A 24,234-nucleotide genomic window follows, 5' to 3' on the forward strand; every position below is an offset into this window, starting at 1 on the left:
AAAATACCATGTACCATTCACCATTTCTTTCTGTTTAGGTCTTGTTCAAAGTCAGAGAGTGTCTCAGTCTCCTCCAGACCTGATGAGAATCCTCACAGAATCTGCTGTTCTCAATTGCTCACATTCTGACCAGGGCTTTGAGCTCATTCTCTGGTATAAACAATCTGAGGACAGGAGATTCATTTTTCTTGGTTACCTCAACAATAATTTTAAAAATCCTGAAGAGGAGTTTAAAAACAAAATCGTCTTGGATGGAGATGGCAGAAGTCGTGCCACACTAACAATCCAAAATCTGACGTCAGTCGACAGCGCAGTCTATTACTGTGCAGCACGAACTCACAGTGTGTCAAATCCCCACAACCCAGCGCAAAAACCATCTTTATCACATCAGAATATCTGTAGTGTGCACTAAAACAGCTGACACTGTTCGTTCACCTGCTACAAACCACTAAACCTGTATGTTCTTCAAAACAAACTATTTCTCTGCCCTTCCTTGTGACTTATAATGTGACTCAATACAGTCAATAAACATTTTTGACTGTATTATTCTACATTGTAGTCACATGACCTCACTATGTTTGTCACATGATAACACACATTGCATTTTTAAATTCAAGGAGGTCTATATACATGGAGATAACTATTCATTAGCATTACAATTGATCTCAAAGGCACTTCGTATAAATCTATTTCACCCCAATAAGCTTTCCATAAATTGAACTGATAAATAATCTACGATAAAAAGCTTAATTAAAATGGCTGTCAATGGAGAAAAATGATTTTTCCCTCGAGGTAATTACAACATCTACCAGCAGGGGCTAGCGTGTCTTGCTAATCAGCTATAGGCTCAAAGCAGAGTTACACTTTCTTCATATTTGTGCACACATCCACAAAATATCAGTCATATTGAGGTGGTGATGTTTTTTTATCGCTGTTGCTGCACTGTTTTCAGATTAGATTCTCTTCAGCACTGAGTGTCAACATGAGAACTGTGATCATAATTACTGTTACACTGATCAGTTTCTCAGGTAAGGCCCTGTATGCATTCACGTACATTCATTAAAACTTTTCTGTTTTGTGAATATGTGACTCTTATTTTCACAGGATTTTCTCATAGCAACAAAGTCGACCAGTCTCCACCTGATGTGATTCAGAGACAACGAGGATCTGCAACGATCCGGTGTCAACACAGTGTGACCACTCACAATCAAATCAACTTTTACAGACAAACCCAGGATCACCAGTTCATATTAATGGGATATTTGCTTGGAAAACAACCGTACGAAGAAAGTGATTTCAAAGATAAAATAGAGATGTCCGGGGATGGGAACAGTGATGGATCTTTGACCATTAAAAGTCTCTCATCTAATGACAGCGCAGTGTATTTCTGTGCTGCATATTACACAGTGTTTCAGATCCCTGCAGTTCACTACAAAAACATCTCTTTGACTCTGTGATTAACAGATAAACCAACAAGAAAGTGTTCATTTACACCTGTTCCTGTGGTACATAGAGACTCAACCATGACAGTTTTCAGTGAGAGGATTTGTCAGACTTAATGTAATATGTAATAGTTTTATTGAAAGCGCATGTTGCCAGCGGTGAAGTAACTCTTTAAAGGTACATGAAAGCAATAAAAATTGTCAGGCCTTAAATATAATGCTGAAAGTCTGTTTCATTAAAGAACAGATTTGTATCTTTTATAACGAAACACTTTGATCAGTTGTACTGCTCTTTGAAAACATATTTGGTGTAATTACTATCAAGACCAATAGGAGTCTCCTTTCAACCTGATATAAAGACATATTTATCAGAGGAAGTGGGACAGGTTTCTGTTTCTCAGAGAACACTGAGAGAGTGTGTAATGTGTGTTTTACTCTGTGCATCACTGAGAGCTCCAGCACTGAAGCTTCAACATGACATTTACAGTGTGTTTCATTTATTTCACAGCACTGCCATTCTTGATCTCAGGTACAGAATCATTCATTTATGTATTTTCATATGGCTCTAGACTTCCTCATTGTTTTTAATGCTCTTTTCTGTCTCTTTCAAACAGGGGAATCACTGAGTGACAAAGTTAATCAAACACAGAAAGATCTGCTGGTTAAAACTCATGAACCGGTTACACTCTCCTGCTCTCACACTATAACAGACTATTACACGATATTATGGTATGAGCAGCTGAAGGGTGATACTGTACTAAATCTCATTGGATATGTATATTACACGGCTCCAACCATTGAAAGTAAATACACAAATCAGTTCAATATTACAGGAGACGGTGCAAAAGACTCAACTCTTAAATTCAAGCTGAATGTATCTGGGACTTCTGTTATGTATTATTGTGCTGCCAGTAAAGCACAGTGTTAGAGATCATTCAGTCTTCATACAAAAACCATCTGTTATAACCACAAACCCAAACTTTTAACTGTGTGCATATACATAAAGTGCTAATTATGAAACAAGCCATAGATGGATGTTGTTGGATATTGTAATTAAATATTTAATGTCTTATAGATTTGGTTGAATACAAAAATACACCAAGAATGATGTGATTTTTCAATAAATGATTCTGACTCGAATATTAAAGTTGTTGAAACCTCAATATATAATGTCAAATTTGTAAAAATATGTGAATATTTTTTAGCGTAAAGAAAGATCAGGTAATAGTCTCAACTCTCAGTTCCTCATAAGGTATCAACATCGTCTCAGATGATTCTCCTAACATTCCTTGAGAATAAAAATAATACTATTACTGTATGTAATCAAAGGTTTGACTGAGTAATAAAATTAGCAAAGCTCAGATTATTTAGTCTTATGAGAATGAGATGATGAGAAATATTAAAATTGAAAATTTTATTGCTGTGTGGGAGAAACATTTGAGATATTAAATAGATCTCAGTTGTGATTTTTATTCCTGGAGTAAAAACACGTCACTTCCTGTCACTTGTCATGACTTTTATTTTGTCTCAGTGTTGTCAGTAAGTGTTGAGCTGCTTTCCATCATACACTGACTATGTGCAGAATATCATCATGATGATAATGTTTGTCATATTCGTTGTCCTGTTGACAGGTAAGATTGCCCAAAGCATGTTCTTTAATGAAAGAAAGAAATTAATGTTCTGAAAATACCATGTACCATTCACCATTTCTTTCTGTTTAGGTCTTGTTCAAAGTCAGAGAGTGTCTCAGTCTCCTCCAGACCTGATGATAATCCTCACAGAATCTGTTGTTCTCAATTGCTCACATTCTGACCAGGGCTTTGAACTCATTCTCTGGTATAAACAATCTGAGGACAGGAGATTAATTTTTCTTGGTTATCTTAATTTGAAATTTCCATTTCCAGAAGATCAATTTAAAAACAAAATCGTCTTGGATGGAGATGGCAGCAGTCGTGCCACACTAACAATCCAAAATCTGACGTCAGTCGACAGCGCAGTCTATTACTGTGCAGCACGAACTCACAGTGTGTCAAATCCCCACAACCCAGCGCAAAAACCATCTTTATCACATCAGAATATCTGTAGTGTGCACTAAAACAGCTGACACTGTTCGTTCACCTGCTACAAACCACTAAACCTGTTTCTGTGACAGTGACAGTCAGCCCCGCTGAACAGACCTGCTAAAACCTGCATGTATTTCCATGCTCATGTATGCTGATTATTGCTGGTTTGGCTTCATATGCTGGAGGCTGACCGACCATTGATCTTTCTGGTTATTCTGGTTGACCAAGGAAGCTTTGCTTGTTAAAGGTCCCGTATTATGCCCCTTTTCACAAGATGTAAAATAAGTCTCTGATGTCCCCAGAGTGTGTATGTGAAGTTTCAGCTCAAAATACCCAACAGATCATTTTTTACAGCATGTTTAAATCATTTTTTGGGGCACAGAAAAACGCGCTGTTTTAGTGTGTGCCCTTTAAATGCAAATAAGCTGCTGCTGGACGACCCAGGGGGCGGAGCTTCATGAGCTTGTGCTCAGTCTCTCAGGACAATTTCATCTCACAGAATGATGATAATATCAGAAACTCTCAGTAACGGTGTTCATTTCGAGTCGGACAATAATGCCTACAGAGTCAGAGTGCTGTATAGAGATGGAACAGGTATAGTTTAGTAGTTTAATTACGGTTATTATAACGTATTTGTCATCTGCTTGTATGTATCCATTATTTATTAATAGCCTACAAGTCTGCTGTTTCGGACCAGGTCCGAATGATGATCAAACATATACTGATGAGTTTAATAAAGTTTATTGTACAACACACAAAAGATGAAGCGTCAGTTTTACTTCAGAAAATCACCGTAAGAGCTGAGTAAACACAGTAAGTTATAAGAAGTGCGCAAGTACATAAACGAATTTCGGTAGAGTTGAGGGAGCATTCCTGTGGGCGGAGGTTAGTCAAAAAACGGTTCTAGTGATGTCATTAAAGAAGGAAGTAGAGGGATGTAGTCCAAACGGGCCGTTCGCTGTAGGCGACTTCTGTTAAATAAAATATCTCGCTTGGCATTTAACTTTGAGCTTTATAATTTTACAGATATTATTTATGCTCTAACAACAACATTACTGTCACATTCACCGTCTGTCATCGTTCTGTCTTCGTCTTCACTACAGTTCCCAGAATCCTCCTTGTTTCCACACCTGAACTCACTCCCTTCATTACCCACCTGTTCGTCATCATCATCATCTGCATCACCTGTCTTGTGTTCATCTGTGTGTGTATTTAAGTTCCTGGTTTTCACTCTTCACTGTTGGTCAATGTTTATGTTAATGGTTTAAGTCAATGCTCTGAGCGCACGCTCCCTGTTGTTTGTATTTGCTATATTTGAGAATTAAAACCTTTGTTTCTTCATCTTCGTGTTCGCCTCCTACATCCATCCAAAGCCTGACAATTACACACTAACTAAAGTTTGAAACATGGGATCACGAAGAATGGGACCTTTAAGATAAATAAGCCTGGTGTGAATGGTAAGGTTTAAGGGTGGGATAAGGTGTAAGGGAAAGGGTCAACAGATGCTAATTTAACAAAAAGCAACTTTCACTGATATATCTTAAAACATGTCAGTGCTATAGTTTTGTCTAGAGATGCACATCTGTAATATTTTTTCTAAGGCATGTTTATAAAAGCTGCTTAAATGTCCTAATTGAACTAAGACCTAATCCTAGCTTAATCTAAGCCCTGTCTGTGAAACCAGGCGATGGTAGGTGGGACCACATCTTATTCTGTCAGAATACATGATTACTTTTAAACGGCTGTTAGTGGAGAAAGACGCTGTAGTTCCGGCATCTACCAGCAGGTGCTAGTGGGCTCATGCTAACCAGATAAATTTGACCTCCTGGTTCAAACCGCTTCCACTTTCTTCATATGGGTATATCCACTTCATATCAGTGATATTGTGGTGATTTGTTTTACATTGTTGTTGCTTCAGTAATATTCCACATAACAGTTTAGATTATTTCCAGTACTGAGTGTCAACATGAGAATTGTGATCATAATTACTGTTACACTGATCAGTTTCTCAGGTAAGGCCCTGTATGCATTCACGTACATTCATTCAACCTTTTCTCTTTTCTGTTTTGTGAATATGTGACTCTTATTTTCACAGGATTTTCTCATAGCAACAAAGTCGACCAGTCTCCACCTGATGTGATTCAGAGACAACGAGAATCTGCAAAGATCCAGTGTCAACACAGTGTGACCAATTATGATCAAATCAACTTTTACAGACAAACCCAGGATCACCAGTTCATATTAATGGGATATTTGCTTGGAAAACAACCGTACGAAGAAAGTGATTTCAAAGATAAAATAGAGATGTCCGGGGATGGGAACAGTGATGGATCTTTGACCATTAAAAGTCTCTCACCTAATGACAGCGCAGTGTATTTCTGTGCTGCATATTACACAGTGTTTCAGATCCCTGCAGTTCATTACAAAAACATCTCTTTGACTCTGTGATTAACAGATAAACCAACAAGAAAGTGTTCATTTACACCTGTTCCTGTGGTACATAGAGACTCAACCATGACTGACAGTTTTCAGTGAGAGGATTTGTCAGACTTAAAGGGATATTTCACCGCTGGAAAGAAGAATGTGTATTTAAATTGGGTCATTTATGTAATAGAAATGTGAAATTATTTTAGAAGTTGGTGCCTTCTAGACTGAGAAAAGCCAGAAAATGTATTTTTGGCTCATGTGGATGAAAGACAACAACTCCCAGAATGCACTTGCTTTGCTGTCCTACGAGGCCACTCCCAAGCCACGCCTACCGGTTACAGAGGGCAGTAATGATACAGCTAGGCTACTAGTTGACTCGAAACTGAAAATATGCCGTTTTATCGTGAGAATCCCCCTATGGACGGGTTGAAAACATGCAGAATGAGCTCCTCCTACTGGCTGTAGTCTCTCGCCTCTGGACAAAAAAGCCTCCGATTGACGCAAAATGACGATTTTTGCGTCATCTGAGGTTTTTTTCCAGACACACAATACAGAAATCTCTCCTCTCAGGGGGACATGAGGGAGGGAAGCACGGCCATTCAAAAATACTACCAGGTTTCTACTGATACAAAGCTTAATGCCAATCGGTGAAGTATCCCTTTAATGTAATATGTAATAGTTTTATTGAAAGCGCATGTTGACAGCGGTGAAGTAACTCTTTAAAGGTTGGAATGGAACATAAAAGCAAAAAAATGATCAGGCCTTAAATATAATGCTGAAAGTCTATTTCATTAAAACGACACTAAGGAATTTTTCCTCTGCGGTCCCCCTACAGGTTGGAAGCGGAATTGTCCATTACCGCTGTCGTAAATAATTTCGCCGCCCGCAACCTACTGTCGCACACACACTCGCTGTTTATCCAGCACCAGCTTTGGAATGAACGATGTCCACAGACAAGGTAGAGTATGTTGCATGATTTCATGAAAGTATGATGTATTGCGACATCAGAAACGAAGGAAAACTAAATAATGACTATTGTAACACTTGACGTAAAGCAAGTCAAATTTGTAGTTTTCTTATGTTTAACTACAGAAACGCGACCCGGTTTGGCAAACTTGCATGGTGTGGTTATAGCAGATATAGGGCTGCAAAGCGAATCCAGAAGTGCCTTTCACCCTTTTACGACTTGATGAACCACTGATACGATTTTGGAAACATTATTTTAAGGTAAACAATGTTCCTTAGTGTTGCTTTAAAACTTTGATCAGTTGTACTGCTCTTTGAAAACATATTTGGTGTAATTACTATCAAGACCAATAGGAGTCTCCTTTCAACCTGATATAAAGACATATTTATCAGAGGAAGTGGGACAGGTTTCTGTTTCTCAGAGAACACTGAGAGAGTGTGTAATGTGTGTTTTACTCTGTGCATCACTGAGAGCTCCAGCACTGAAGCTTCAACATGACATTTACAGTGTGTTTCATTTATTTCACAGCACTGCCATTCTTGATCTCAGGTACAGAATCATTCATTTATGTATTTTCATATGGCTCTAGACTTCCACATTGTTTTTAATGCTCTTTTCTGTCTCTTTCAAACAGGGGAATCACTGAGTGACAAAGTTAATCAAACACAGAAAGATCTGCTGGTTAAAACTCATGAACCGGTTACACTCTCCTGCTCTCACACACACTATACCAGACTATTACATGATATTATGGTATGAGCAGATAAAGGGTGATACTGCTCTAAATCTCATTGGATATGTACGTTACACAAATCAAGCCATTGAAAGTAAATACACAAATCAGTTCAATATTACAGGAGACGGTGCAAAAGACTAAACTCTTGAATTCAAGCTGAATGTATCTGGGACTTCTGTTATGTATTATTGTGCTGCCAGTAAAGCACAGTGTTAGAGATCATTCAGTCTTCATACAAAAACCATCTGTTATTTATTACCACAAACCAAAACTGTAGAAGGGCCTTCCGTTAAACTATTGACAATTTACAGTACATTCGAAGAGGTGATTTAAAAATAAATAAATGTTTTTGTTATATGCAGGCCACATTAAAACAGTGTGGGGAGCCTTTTACCAAACCTTCAGCATTTTAGATACATTTTATGTATGGATTTTTTTTTGTTCTACTGTACCTTGATAAATGTTCAGTACCATATGAAAGCCCATTAGAAAAAAATACCAAATTACATTTTAAAAACTATGAAAATCTAGAGTGAAAGACAAAAACATTTTTATTCTGTGAAAATGATTTATATACATTTTTACAGTTAAATTATGTTTAATTTAATTTCAGTAATATTTCGTTTGTTTAATTTAAGTAATATCATATATAATATATAATGTGTAATAATATATGAATAATTTTATTTTATTACAAATGGACAAAATTATGGTTCACAAAAATGTCAAAAGTGACAGAATTTCTCTGTGATGCAGGTATAAGCACTGTTGGATTTTTTATTTTTTTTGTTGACAAATTCAATTTCATCCATTTCATCCACTTCATCCATGTGACCTTCAAAAGTGTGCTAATTTTTACTGGTACAATCGAAATATCTAATCACTATATTGCATTGTTTTGACTTAATTGTTAGTATATTAATAAAAAACTTTTGTGCAACATTCCAGCAGTTAAAAAAGACCACTGTTACATTACTATCAAAACCAGTAGGAGTCTATATTTACTAGACATATTTAAAATAAAGACATATTTATCATATGTTTTTATGGGGGTGCAATGAAGTCATATATCATACTGCAGTCACGGGCTGCATCGAAAATAGCATACTTCCTTACTATATAGTAGTCGAAAAACAGTAGTGACACACCAAACAGTACGTGAGACACTAAACCCCCTCACGGGTAAAAAAGCAGTATTTACAACTGTGAAAATGAGTGCTTATCAGAATCAACTAAATGCTGGATTTTCAAAATATGTCAAGTATGTAACCTTCACGGCATAGACTCTTTAGACAGCTTAACATTTCCTATACACCTAAACATGACGCTGGACAAAACAAACTGTGATTGGTTGCTCTACATGTCAGTCAGACGGCCTCTGGGCGGCCCTCGGCCAATGAAAGCTGCGATGGAGTCCAGACCTTCTGAAGGCTTCATGAGATTACAGTGTCAGAGAAACAATCACTCTTGACTGTTTAGAGTCATCTCTCCACAACTCAATATCAACATGAGAGTTTTCAGCATAATTACTGTTACACTAATCAATCTCTCTGGTAAGATTGTATTGTTAACCAGATCCTTGAAGTAAAACACTTCATTTTATTTTTTTATCTGATTTTTTTCTTTGTTTACAGGCTTTTCTCATAGTTATGAAGTCGACCAGTCTCCACCTGACGTGATCAGGAGACCAGAAGAAACCGCGAGACTGCAGTGTTTTCACAGTGTGCCCAGTTACAATCAAATCAACTGGTTCAGACAAAACCAGGACCAAGGGTTCACACTGATGGGACATTTATACTTAACAGCACAGAACAAAGAAACAGATTTCACAAACAAAATAGAGATGTCTGGGAATGGAAATAGCAATGGATCTTTGACCATTAAAAGTCTCTCATCTAATGACAGCGCAGTGTATTTCTGTGCTGCATATTACACAGTGTTTCAGATCCCTGCAGTTCACTACAAAAACATCTCTTTGACTCTGTGATTAAAAAAAAATAAAAACTACTGTCTGAATTCCCACCTGCTTCTGTGGTATTAATTTCAGACTGCCTGTTTTATATCAAACAATTCAGTTTCTGAAGCTTTGCTTTTGATGTCAAGTGATTCACAGTGAAGAATAAATCTTCAAAAATAAATATACAAAAAGATGTCATAAATACCCAAACTCTATAATCCAGCAAACAAACTATAAAGCACTGAACAAACATTCAAAGCCTTGGCTTGATGAACAGTGTCATGCCGTCTTTCAACAGGTGGCGCTGTTTCACAACACATCCACTCAAGAGGAGGAACATCCGACCTGTGAAAGAGGTTCAGATTCAAATTCAGATGAATTTGCAACAAATGGAGTAAGACGGATAAAAAAAGCTACGCTGTTTTGATAACTTATAGGCCTAAGTATTTTTTTCTCTAAGTTTTGATAACTTATAAGTAGCGTGTGTTCTAAAAACCCTGTAAGAACTTGATAATGATGAGAAATCCAGTTCTATTCTCATATTTGCTCTGTTGGCATTTTGGTAAGTGAATTTAAATGCTTCTTTATGGACAAAATTTTTTTTGGACACGTCTTTTTCTTCAATGCACAATGCAGTAATATTGTGATTTTATTTCCATCTGTTTATTAGGCCATTCGTTGAGCAGTGTTGAGCAAAAGCCTGCTGCAGTCATTGTGAGTTCTGGAGCGTCCTGCACTCTCTCCTGTTCCCACAGTTTCTCCAGCTACAACACCATACTGTGGTACTACCAGCGTGGGCAAAACATGCACATTATTGGATATTCCTTTCATTCGACCCCCAATCTGGAGAATGCAGCAGATAAAAAATATGATCTGAAAGGAGATGCCAAGAGTTCTGTGAACCTGACAATCTCAGATCTCATGCTGAATGAAAGCGCAGTGTATTTCTGTGCAGCAAGTGCACACAGTGCTCCAGGGCCCCCATAAGCCCTACAAAAAGACTATCATCCTTTGTGCATCTTTCAGTAACAGTTCAAGCACTTGAATGGTTTCCATGAGACAACTGGTTTACCCCTGATTACCCCTGTGTTCTGTTGGCTTCTGTTTGAGCTTGTTTTCACTGATAGACATTGTGATTCGGATTCAGCGTGTTCAGAGAAGACTCGTGCTGTAATCAGGTGACTGTCAGCGTTGGCCTGTGTGAATTGGCCTTTATAAAAGTTCCTTTAAGGCCCTGACTGAGTCTAGTTTCTACCAAGGTTTTTTCCTCCGCTATACTGTCACCTGATGGAGTTTTGGTTCTTCGTCGCCTTTGGCTTGATCAGTTAGGGATTAAAAGACAATTATTCAGTAGGGCTGGGAGACAAAAAAATCGATTCACCTATATCGCGATTTCTTTACGATTTTAAAATATTTTTTTTATTACAGAATCGATATTAATTCAAATTAAATCGCTTTTTTTTGTCCTTGCTTATAGACGAGGTTGACAGAAGTCAGCCACTTTCGTTTCAACAGAGAATGAAATGTGTCGTTATCTATGAGTGTTGAGTGTCGTAATGTTCCAAGTGGACGCGACGCGAGACTGAAAAGCCCTCGCACTACTCATTTGCTGAGAGAGAGATAAGACAGTAGAGCTGCACGATTTACCTTTAAAAGATCGTGATCTCGATTCAAACCCCCACAAGATCTTCTTCCAATTCATCTTTCTATTAAACATTTGACAAAATCATATCGCAACATCAAATCTGCGTTGGCGCTGCCGCTGACCCGGAGAGAGTTGTCACCAATCAGAGTCACTGTGGCAGAAGCGGAATTTGCAAATAGCTCAGCAACAACAACATATTTTTCTGATGAATTTGCAAATGGTGCAGTTAAGCCACACTCAAACTACTTATATATTTGTACTAAACTCAATCAGGTCATTCAAATGTTTCAGAAGAACAGTAGTTCATTTCCTCATATATATATACAAAATAATAATAATAATAATAATAATAATAATAATAAAAAAAAAAATATATATATATATATATTTTTTATTTATTTTTTTATTTTTATTTTATTTATCCTAACCAATAATGTTTCATCTTGAAACTGGTTGATTTGATTCATGCCTTGAATCATGGTCCTGCCCATTCATTTCAACATGACATCACTTCCTGTGTCTAGTCCTGCTGCTTTACTGAAGACCTCAGTAGTGTTCCATGGCATGAGCATCATCCAACATGATTAGATTTGTATTTCAAATCATCATCTTCCTGAGCTGGTTTACAGGTATATTGATTTTACTGAAATTATAAATACAATTGCAGATTATTCTATAAAGGCTACAAAGACATCAAACTGCACGAGTATTTGTGCCTAACAATATTTGATTGGCTTCTCAGGTTGCCTGATCTGTGAGAAGGTGAATCAGTCCCCTTCAAATGTGCTGTGTAAACCCAAGGAGTCTGTAGAGCTGACCTGCAGACATAAAATGACTAACTATGACACAATATTGTGGTATAAGAGGGCACAAGGAGATTCTACCCTGAAACTCATCGGTTATGCACGATATAGCAACATAAAAGAATTTGAGGAATCGTTTAAGGGTTATTTCAGTTTAAGTGGAAAAGGAGAAGAAAAAGTTACTTTAAAGATTCTTGAAGCAAGACCAGACCAGGACAGTGCAGAGTATTTCTGTGCAGCGTCGTATGCACAATGTCACAAAAATCCTCTCTTCCATGACAAAAACTGTTCTCTTATCTTCAACATATTATGGTACACCTGCATGAAACCACACAAGCAAGTTCTAGAAAACATCACTGAACACAATAAGCTAAAATGGAATGAAGAAAAAACACATTTAAATGAATCATTTGATACAATGCATTTATTGTGTATATATGACCCTGGACGACACATGGGTAAATTTTATGAAATTGAGATGTATACATCATCTGAAAGCTGAATAAATAAGCTTTCCATTGATGTATGGTTTGTTAGGATAGGACAACTATTCGAGATACAACTATTAGAAAATCTGGAATCTGAGGGTGCAAAAAAAAAAAGGAAACATTGAGAAAATCGCCTTTAAAGTTGTCCATTTATGTTCACGATTGTGTTGCATTCACTCAGAAAAATAAAAGTTTGATATATTTACAGTAGGAAATGTACAAACTATCTTCATGGAACATGATCTTTACTTAATATCCTAATGTTTTTTTGCATAAAAGAAAAATTGAAAATTTTGACTCATACAATGTATTGTTGGCTATTTCCACAAATATACCCGTGCGACATGTGACTGGTTTAGTGATCCAGGGTCACATATGTATGTTTTTAAAATACCTGTATGAAATTATATTGTAACTCTTTTTGGTATTTACATTTATAATTAAACTGTTATCCCACCTCAATAGCAGCAAACGTTTTGCAATTCAACATAAACATAAAAATTACACTGTATCTAACAATTATTTTTAAAGCAAGTTCATTGTAGACAGCGACACCTATATAGTGTGAACAAAAAAACCTAAATGATGGCAGCCGTCTGTGTGGTCATTGTGGTGGTTTGTGATGTCATTTCCTGTCTACAAGAAATGCGCTCAGTGCATCTCAGTGCAGTCGAGGACTCAACATGATGTGTCGCCTCTCCATCCAAATTGTGACAGCGCTTTTGCTAACAGGTGTCATATTTATATCAGTTTTTAGTTTCAGATTTCAATTTGACAATTTAAGAAAAAGAAAAAATACATGAATTGATTTGGAAACTTTTCTGTAACGATCAAGTTGTTCTCTCTGTACAGTCCCGGCAGTGTGTAAAGACGTGGATCAGTCTCCAGCTTCCGTGTTGAGTTATCCTGACAGTCGGGTTGAACTGACATGCAGTCATTCCATCAACAACTACGACACCATATTATGGTATCAGCGCTCTGGTGGAGACACACAACTGAAACTTGTGGCTTATATGTACTATCAAACACCAAAGACTGAGGATCCATTTACAAATGCCTTTAATGTATCAGGTAATGGTGAAAACAATGCTACACTTCATATAAAATGCAGCAAACAAGCCCAAGTCACAGGCATGTATTACTGCGCTGCCAGTATCACACAGTGCTGCAGGAGTTCAGCCCTCTTTACAATTACCTTCCTCTGGGTTTACAACACCTGCACAGACCAGCTCGGCTCACACTCTTCTGCTCATCACTACACATCTCACAACATATCATTGTGCTTATTACTGGGGTGTCTGAGCAGGAGGTTCACTGGAGATTAGAACATGTTCTTCTAAATGATAAGATAAATAATGACGATTATCTTTTTATGGGAGTCCTGAATTCAGAATTCATATATCTTGAGTAAGCTGGTTATCAACTACTTCATCAGTTCATAATTTGTTGGATTATATTGGATCCTTCTTCAGTCCTACTGGAAGGTTTATGGGCTTCATCTTGAATCATTCCCACCTTTCACCCTATTAGTGAAAGCCCTGAATATTCCTAGATTTAAAAAATGAATTAAAAAATTTACTATTAAAATTATAGTTTATTTTTAAAATAGGTTTCACTTCATTTCGATGGTTCACTTAGGATATTCTACTAACAATGACTTTGCAACTACATATCAACTAAAGTCTCATTAGAGTATTAGTGGACTGTTAGGTTTGGGTTAGTAGAATAAGCTGACATGTAGTAACTTATAGTCAGTTGAATGTCTGTCTGGGAGCATCAAAATAAAGTGTTAGCAGATATTAAGCAGACAGTTTACTAATACTCTAATGACTGGTAGTTGACATGTAGTTGCAAAGTTACTTAGTTAGTAAAATGTCTAAAGTGGACTATTATGTCTATTATTATTATTATTTCTCTCTCACTGTACAACATTGTATAATATGTGAAAAAAAAAAAACATTTAAAAAATTCAGTGCCCTGAATTAAATAAAACTAAATTTGTTAAAATTATATCAAATTATTTAATGAAAATAAATGTTCTGATTAATTAAATTATAAAAAAATCTAAATCAGGGATTGCTAGGCTGATTCATAATGTCAGTAGTTGTACTAAGTTAAATATCAGGAAATATTTCGCACACATTCTAAATATTTTTTTATTTCTTTTAGAATATTGAAATGTTTATTTTTATTAAATAAATACAAATATTTATTAATATTAAAATATTAACATATAACAAGTGTCAAGCAAGTTGCAGCCTGATATGCACTTCAAACCGATGGGGCCGTATACACAACGTTTTCAACTAAAAAAAATCTATATATTTTTTTTAATTTTGCTCTTTGGCCGTTCATTTACACAAGTGTTTTAGGGGCCTGAAAATGCAAACCTTTGAAAACATGCGTTTTTGAAAATGACAACGTCTCTGTGTAAACTACAAACAGGCAAATTTGTGAAAACTGTGACGTCATGCTAATGTCTATAGGCAAAAGTAAAACCTTTTCCGTTTTTAATACATCATTGTCGTGAGAAGGTACTCTGAGCTTGAAATTCAGTAATGAAATATCACTAAATTATACTACATTATTCATTATTACACATGATTATACACTTATGCCACTATATTTGGAGCAAATTCAAACTTTACCAATGAGGAGCACCAAGTTAATGCATTTACTGTATGTTCACTTATAGACAGAGCGCTGTAACAGACGTTGTTTGTAGGAGGTGCACATTACCCATCACCCATTGCAGTATGGAATAATCCACTTTAAAATGTCACATGCTGAATCTCCTCCTTACTTTTATGTGCACTCATATCTGGTCTTTGACATACATACAACATGACAGGATCTCTTGTTTCTTCAACCACTGTGATTTGTTTAATAGGTAATACTATAAGATGTTTGGTCCTTTACATTTATATCCTACTGTACGTTACAGTTATCTTTAAAAATATGTGTTCATTTTACACTGTTTACGCTGAAAGTGAAGCATTTTACTTCATGTCTTCACAGGTATTGTGTTTTCTAGTAAGGTTGATCAAACTCCTTCTGACATTTTTTGGAGTCCTGAAAGACCGGCTGAAATGACCTGCCGTCATCAAATAACTAGCTATGACACTTTACTGTGGTACCAGCGTTCACAGACAGACACAGAGCTGAAACTCATTGGTTATATGTACTATGAGCAAAGAACTGTTGAGAAACCATTTGAGAAGCATTTTAATGTGAGCGGTCATGGTAGAACACACTCCACACTTCATCTCATCCAGCTGAGAAGAGCTGAAGACAGTGCCGTATACTACTGTGCCGCGTATTACCACAGTGGTGTTTCCTCCCTTTCCATTAAACAAAAACCCACATTTAATAATCGCATGACAAGAGAGCAGTTCTGCACAGCTGTCACTGGATTTGGTACATGATACATGATCAAATATATTTTTTTATTTTCCCAGCTCAGAATCGCCATAACCAGGTTTTTGAAAAGCAACATATTGTTTTGTTTAGTGCTCGAATGTGATTAAAGATGTCTGTCTATAGAGATAGAATTATAATATGTGACCCTGGATCACAAAACCAGTCACAAGTTGTGGCAATAGCCAACAATACATTGTATGAGTCAAAATTATCGATTTATCTTTTATGCCAAAAATCATTAGGATATTAAGTATCATGTTCCATGAAGATATTTAGTAAATTTACTATTGTACATTTTTGTGAGTGAATGCAGCACAATCGCAAACAGAAATGCACAACTTTAAAGTCAATTTTCTCAATGTTTAGATTTTTTTGCACCCTCAGATTCCAGATTTTCAAATAGTTATATCTCTCTCGACCAAATATTGGAATATTGTTACTGATTTTGTAGTCCAGGGTCACATATGCACTATTAAATGACCTAGTAACCACCATGAACACATTAACACACACATCCACCACACCACAATAGGCAATAACCTAGCAACCACTCAAAACCCCTTAGCAACAGCTCAGCAAATTCCTATAACCACTCAGAACACCATAACAACCACCTAGCAAGGATTATATAGTCTTCAAACTTTAAATATCTCTTTGAGGGTCAGATTTACTAACAGCTTGAGTTAAAAAACTTTTGGCATTAAAAAACTACTGTCAGAATTTACTAAAGATACGCAGTGAAAAATTCGTGCTGAAAAAGCGTGGACAATTATTCCTCTTATATTTATTTGTAGGATTTTCCCTTTCACAGTATTTAAAGGAATCAAAGTGATTTATTAAGGTTTGCAAAAGTAGATTTACTGGTATTTGCAACATTATTTACCAGCCATAAAACAGCAAGTCTTAAACCAGATGCTAATTTGCGCTGCTCTTGGTAGCTGGTCATTCTAGAAATGATCCGGCTGTGTCTGTGTTTTTTAACGTGTTCGTCGTCAATAGATCCCATGCAGAACTTTCCATCCCATTGGTACTTTTATGGGATTGTGCTCTCACGCTAATTTAGCGTTTAGTAAATCTGGTCCTTTTCCATTGTTATTGTCAAGGCAAAATCTGTCAAACCAGCATTTGAAGTGTTAAACTTTCCTTTTCAATTGGTTTATTTTACTGTTAGAAGACAGGGTTTATTTTACAGTATGTGCACTTACGTGTACTTAGAGTGTCCTTACCCACAAAAGTACTCAGTAATGCAAGGTAACTTGAGTTAATATAAGGTTTAGGGGTTCAGGGTTAGTACCTAGTGTCATTACTACAACAAGTACATAGTATGTGGTAATGCGAAACAGGACTGTAAAATAAAGAGCTTGACTAACAGAAAAAAGGTAACACTATTTTACAATGACATTGTTATCATACTTACAGTCGTTATAACAGTAAATGCAAAATTTACATGCATCTAACCCTATAGTAAGTACATGTTAATTAATATAATTGTAGCCTACGAAAATGTATAGTTACACTGCAACAAGGACACCTTAAAATAAGTGTAACCAAAACACTTGTTTGTTTTTTTATAGCATATTTCGCACACCAGAGGGCAGAAACAGTTTTCTTACTGATAAAGTTATGATGGCTTCCTTTCTGACAAAAGTTTAAGAATGGGTTGGTTGTGCTATCTCATCATTCGTCTTTAGGTACAACATGATTAGACATCTGATTAACACTGCTATCTTGTTGCTCTTTTTTACAGGTAATCAATGTATTTCAACAGCTTATCCGGATCTGGAGTTACATCAGATTTATTGTTCATTAATGAACAGTATTGTTACTGTAAATGCTTCTTTCTCTTAACAGGCTTCTCCGAGAACTCTGTTATCACACAGACCCCTTCTGACCTACTGCCCAAAACCAACACAGAATCAGTGAGTCTTCACTGTTCTCACAACAGTTCAAGCCTCAATGTCATCCTCTGGTACAAGCAGCCTATTAATGGAGAAATGCAGCTCATGGGGTATCTTTACAGAACAAATGTCAACACAGAACCAGTTTTCAAGAAAATCAAGCTATCAGGAAATGGTGCAGGTAACAGCAAGTTGACACTGGAAAGCCTTTCCTTAAATGACAGTGCCATCTATTACTGTGCTGCAAGAGAACACGGTGCTGTGGGTTTCCTGCACTTCTGTACAAAAACCTTATCATGAATCTCCTATACATTACATCACAGTGTCACTCGTTCTTTATGTTAAGAGGTTAGGGTACAGCAGGGCTGAAAGCGCACCGGGGTAAAAGGCGCATTGGACTTTATTCTCTTTTAAACCATTAGATGGCACAAAAATTCAGCTCAGCACTTTTGATGCATGTGGAAATTTGGCTGATCCTTGACGCGATTGCGGATCTCATTCAATGCTTTCAGAATCTTTACTTTTTTAAATAATTTTGTTTCTGTATTTTTTAAATGAACATTTTAATGATAGTATATTTACTGAACAAAAATGAATTATTTTATTTATCAAAATAATTATTTATAATAATAAATGTTCAATAAAAACCTATTTTTTTTCCGCAACATTTTTCTTAGCATGTGCCTTTAGCCCGATTGTACCCTATATGTGTTGTGACCAATATTTATTTTTAACATGTCACATGTAAAAGGTTACAAAGCTGGACCTAGCCGTTAAACTCCAGTGAATAATTCTCAGTGCACATTTTTTGACAGACCATTTCTGTATAGTCACATCCACTGGGTTTCAAGGTCCATATATCCACCAGGGGGCAGTAGATGTAAAAACACACAGATGTGAACCGCATAAACAGGCTCCACCAGCGTATCCATTAAACCAGGCTAGCTCACTCATGAGTTCACATTTAAACCAGAATTCAACATGAGTGAATTTCCAGTCAAATGTTTCCTTCTTCAGTGTTGTATTGGTGAGGCGTGTGATATTACTTGTGAATATTATCTATAGCGTCACTGAAGTTGAACCTGTCTAACTGTCTCTCTACTGTCCTTACAGGGCTGTCTATGGCTTTAAAAATCACACAGACACCTATCGACCTTTTCTTAGTCATTGGAGCCAGCATGAACATCACCTGCAGACACAATGACAAAAGCTATGACAAAATCTTCTGGTACCAGCAGACAAACGGGCAAAGTCTTGAGCACCTTGGCCTCATTTCCTTCAAACAACCTTTGGTTGACAGAAAGGGTTTCACGATAACCGGAGATGCAGAGAAAGAGGCGAACCTGCTGGTGTCGTCTGTGAAAGCGGAGCACAGCGCTGTGTATCTCTGTGCAGTGAGTGATGCACAGTGCTTCAAGTTTATACGAGACTGCACTCAAAAACCCCTCCCCCATCACATGACACACGTGCACCTGGACCGACAGCGCAGTCAAATGAGGTGAACAACAGTCTCGGCCTCAAGATACGAGATAGTTGTACTCTTATGACTGCGGACAAATCGTATATTTAGAGAGGCACTGTGATTGTATTCTTCTGTTGCTTGGTTGAATGTTATCAGCATGATCAAAGCAATCATTTTAATAATCACTCTTTTCTGTTTGACAGGTAAGGATTCCCACTGCAATAAAGTCTAAGTTATTTAATGTACATGCAGTGCTACTGCAGTGTTCTCCTGTCATTCAGCAGTCTCCCAAACATCTTCTACAGACGGTGGAGGAGAAAGAGGCAAATCTTTCTTGTCATCATGGTGACTCCAGCTATCAATACCTGTACTGGTATCAGCAGAAAAGCAATAGTGGTTCTTTAGAACTTATTGGAATGCTCAATTTTGGATCAGCTTCTACAGAGGATAAATTCAAATCCAGATTTACAGTATCAGGACATGCTACAAAAGAAGCATTCCTGCTCATCTCCAGCATATCTGTTGAGGACAGCGCAGTGTATTTCTGTGCAGCTAGTATACACAGCCGTACAATTTGTTATAATCACTGGCAAAAAACTGACTTTGCACCTGTTTGCATCTTCAAGCCAAAACTGGTAATAATAACATTTACAAATAGAGGGCACTAATGAAAATATGATGTTTCAATATGCTCTCAACATACGATCAACAGTTTTGGTAATTGGGATCGAGGTTCAAGACCAAACTGGGACATGTTCCAGTCCAGTTCCATCTCTTTCTTCTCGTACTTTCCTGGCATCAAATGTAGGAAAAAAAGGCAACACATTAAGAAAGAAAGAATGCATACAAATGCTGGTCATTTTTAATCCATTTTCATCACTGTTCAAAAACCATATTATAATTTATGGAGTGTCAAAGCAAGGCAAGACAAGTTTATTTATATAGCACATTTCATACACCATGGCAATTCAAAGTGCTTTACAGAAAATAATTAAAATAATCACAAAATAAAAGCAAGGAAAATTAAAAGAGATATATGATACAGTTATAAAATTAATTTAAAGAGTAAAAAGAGGATACATAGAAAAACATTTTCTGGCAAAACACTGGTGTATCATATTTTCTCAGTTTTACTCTGAGATTTTCCCATGGTGATTTCACTGTGTCTGTGGTGTTCTTTCAGCGCGCTTAAGAAATCTATTGGACGTCTCCATTTTTCCCTAAAATTGGACAGGAGGAGCTGTAGGACTGACTCACGGGGTAACCTCGGGTTTACTGCCCCATCAGTCCACACCACAAAAACCCATTTGTTCGTAAGCTCTAGGAATGGAGTCGATCCAGTCCGCACCTCACAGAACCTCGAGTTTAATCACATCAAACTCACTACTCCAGCACAGACCCAGGTCATCAGCACAGTATCAAGTGCAAATAGCCCGTCTAGTTGGCAGAGGTCGCCTTTTTCCGAACTCATTCTTCTCCCTTTTCCCATTGCATATCATCTCTGAGAGACTTTGATTTGATTTTAAATAAAAAAAATTAAGAACATATTTGAAAAATGGAAATAAAGCACCTAAGGGATATTTAATAGTGGAAATAAAGTGTTTAACGGTTATGGTGTAGGGGGCTGTGGGGACAGGGACAAGTAATGTCCCAATAAAGCAGCATCCATTAATGAGTTTAATAAATATAATCATTAACATGGAATATGCTTTTATTGCATACTGTTTTATAATATACTATAATAAACCGAGGAGCAAACAGTATCAGACACTATTTGCACTAAGTATAAAGAGCATAAATAACTATTTACACTTAGTGCAAATAAAATACAGCTATTTTTACTTAGTGCAAGTAGCCGCTGCCTATAATTTATCATAAGGTTTGATGTTTATCTGAAGACCAGCCGTGTTAGCAGCCAACCCCTGCCTGCATTAATCATAAACATTTCACATAATCTACATATCTATAGATACAGAACATATCTATAGAAAATGAAGGAAGATCCATTTAATTGCACTGAAGGAGGATCCACAGCTATATAATGACTAAAAGATCACTTGTGGGTGGGCTCTTTTGACTTGGACCAATAAGCAAACACCGAACATCTAGCGTTTTAGTGGTTGATTTCTGAAGTAAAAACAGTCTCAGCCTCAAGATATCAGATAGTTGTTACATTTATGACTGCAGAGGAAACAATTTAGAGAAGCAACTATTACACTGTGAATTTATTTCTTCTATTGCTTGGTTGAATGTTATCAGCATGATCAGAGCTACCATTATTACTACATTATGGTTAACAGGTAAGCATTTCCAGTGCAATGCAATCCAAGTTCTTTATTTTATACGCACTGTATGCTCTCCTCACCCTATTGTAGTGTGTGTGGTCTGTTCTCCTGTCATTCAGCAGTCTCCCAAACATCTTCTACAGACGGTGGAGGAGAAAGAGGCAAATCTTTCTTGTCATCATGGTGACTCCAGCTACACAATCCTGTACTGGTATCAGCAGAAAATCAATAGTGGTTCTTTAGAACTTATTGGAATGCTCTATGGATCAGCTTCTACCGAGGACAAATTCAAATCCAGATTTACAATATCAGGACAAGCTACAAAAGAAGCATTCCTGCTCATCTCCAGCATATCTGTTGAGGACAGCGCAGTGTATTTCTGTGCAGCTAGTGCGCACAGCCGTACAATGTGTTATAATCGCTGGCAAAAAACTGACTTTGCACCTGTTTGCATCTTCATGCCAAAACTGGTAATGAGAACATTTACAAATAGAGGGCACTAATGAAAATGAGACGTTTGCATCTGTTTAAATGAGGGGTTTAATGGAGAACAGCAGCATAATGGCCTTCATCACAGTCTTGTGCATTGCTCTCGATATGATGAGAAGTTTTGAGGTGGGATACGGGTAAGGTAGGGGACAGGTTTGGTGGTATGGTTAGGTTTAAGGATGGGTTAACATGTAAACGAAGGGTCAATATTGGAATTATAGAAGTAATTACAGAAATTAAATACAGCTGAACTTACATGTACAAATGTAAATGTAAAAACATGTATGAACACAAGTGCATTGTATCAACCGATTAATTTAAATGTTAGTTAATAGTAGTTAAAGACACCTAATATAAAGTGGGACCAAATTTATTGTAAAGTTTGATGTTTATCTGAAGAACAGCCGTGAAGCCAACTTCCGCCAGCATTAATCATAAATATTTCACATAGTTTACATCTCTATAATACTTTATATAGAGACAGAACTGGATTGACCTTTGTCTGTGAACTGAAACACGATTCAATTAATACATTAAAGACTTAGAATATACTTGAATTTGAGCATATTCTCAGTATTAAAAATTAGGCGTTTAACTCATCCTGTGCCGTTTGTACTACAGACATGACAATGCCTCTAATTGTGGAGCTTTTTGCATAGAGGTGTGCTATTACTTTCCTTAAATGATCAAACTCAGAATTATTGCATACAGAAGATGAAGCAAGATGAGAAAAATCCCACTTACTTGCATTGGAGGAAGAGCCACAGCTTTATAATGACTAAAATATCACAGACACTTGTGGGTGGACTCTTTTGACTTGGACCAATAAGCAAACACCGAACATCTCGCATTTTAGTGGTTGATTTCTGAGGTCTCAGCCTCAAGATATCTGATAGTTGTTACATTTATGACTGCAGAGGAAACATTTCAGAGAGTCAAACTGCATTGTGAATTTAATGTTTTTTACTTTGTTGCTTGGTTGAATGTTATCAGCATGATCAGAGCTACCATTATTACTACATTATGGTTAACAGGTAAGCATTTCCAGTGCAATGCAATCCAAGTTCTTTATTTTATACGCACTGTAAGCTCTCCTCACCCTATTGTAGTGTGTGTGGTGTGTTCTCCTGTCATTCAGCAGTCTCCCAAACATCTTCTACAGACGGTGGAGGAGAAAGAGGCAAATATTTCTTGTCATCATGGTGACACCAACTATCCATACCTGTACTGGTATCAGCAGAAAATCAATAGTGGTTCTTTAGAACTTATTGGAATGCAGACATATGAAGCTCCTTCTCCAGAGGACAAATTCAAATCTAGATTTACAATATCAGGACAAGCTACAAAAGAAGCATTCCTGCTCATCTCCAGCATATCTGTTGAGGACAGCGCAGTGTATTTCTGTGCAGCTAGTATACACAGCCGTACAATGTGTTATAATCACTGGCAAAAAACTGACTTTGCACCTGTTTGCATCTTCAAGCCAAAACTGGTAATAATAACATTTACAAATAGAGGGCACTAATGAAAATGCGATGTTTCAGTATACATCTGTTTAAATGAGGGGTTTACTAGAGAACAGCAGCATAATGGCTTGTGCATTGCTCTCAACATACGATCAACAGTTTTGGTAATTGGGATCGAGGTTCAAGACCAAACTGGGACATGTTCCAGTCCAGTTCCATCTCTTTCTTCTCGTACTTTCCTGGCATCAAATGTAGGAAAAAAAGGCAACACATTAAGAAAGAAAGAATGCATACAAATGCTGGTCATTTTTAATCCATTTTCATCACGGTTCAAAAAACATTATAATTTATGGAGTGTCTATCAAGGCAAGGCAAGTTTATTTATATAGCACATTTCATACACCATGGCAATTCAAAGTGCTTTACAGAAAATAATTTAAATAATCACAAAACAAAAGGAAAATTAAAACAGTTGTAAAAGAAATTAAAAGAGATATATGATACAGTTATAAAATAGATAAACTTCTGTATCATATTTTTCACAACTCCCAGTTTTACTCTGAGATTTTCCCATGGTGATTTCACTGTGTCTGTGGTGTTCTTTCAGCGTGCCTAAGAAATCTATTGGACGTCTCCAATGGACCCGATTTTTCCCTAAATTCGGACAGGAGGAGCTGTAGGACTGA

The 24,234-nt window shown here is 36.8% G+C and overlaps 1 protein-coding gene across 1 annotated transcript; it reads left to right on the forward strand.

Moving 5' to 3' along the window:
- Positions 1 to 13,151: 13,151 nt before the first annotated feature.
- LOC311071846 (uncharacterized protein) lies at positions 13,152 to 23,490 on the forward strand. The gene is made up of 5 exons (XM_084096418.1): positions 13,152 to 13,260; positions 13,381 to 13,599; positions 17,800 to 18,027; positions 18,960 to 19,511; positions 23,192 to 23,490. Exons 1-4 carry the CDS (start codon positions 13,212 to 13,214, stop codon positions 19,346 to 19,348), a joined length of 885 nt encoding a protein of 294 aa, XP_083952544.1. The 5' UTR covers positions 13,152 to 13,211; the 3' UTR covers positions 19,349 to 19,511; positions 23,192 to 23,490.
- The last annotated feature ends 744 nt before the right edge of the window (positions 23,491 to 24,234 follow it).

The sequence above is a fragment of the Abramis brama genome (genome assembly GCF_963993115.1).
Source record: "Abramis brama genome assembly, chromosome: 21".
Classification (NCBI taxonomy): Eukaryota; Metazoa; Chordata; class Actinopteri; order Cypriniformes; family Leuciscidae; genus Abramis; species Abramis brama.

Excerpts from the sequence above, each read along its gene's own strand:
- LOC311071846 (XM_084096418.1), top strand. The coding sequence starts at position 13,212 with ATGATGTGTCGCCTCTCCATCCAAATTGTGACAGCGCTTTTGCTAACA. Across the intron at positions 13,261-13,380 it reads GACAGCGCTTTTGCTAACAG|TCCCGGCAGTGTGTAAAGAC; the intron begins GTGTCATATTTA and ends CTCTCTGTACAG. Across the intron at positions 13,600-17,799 it reads AAATGCCTTTAATGTATCAG|GCTTCTCCGAGAACTCTGTT; the intron begins GTAATGGTGAAA and ends TTCTCTTAACAG.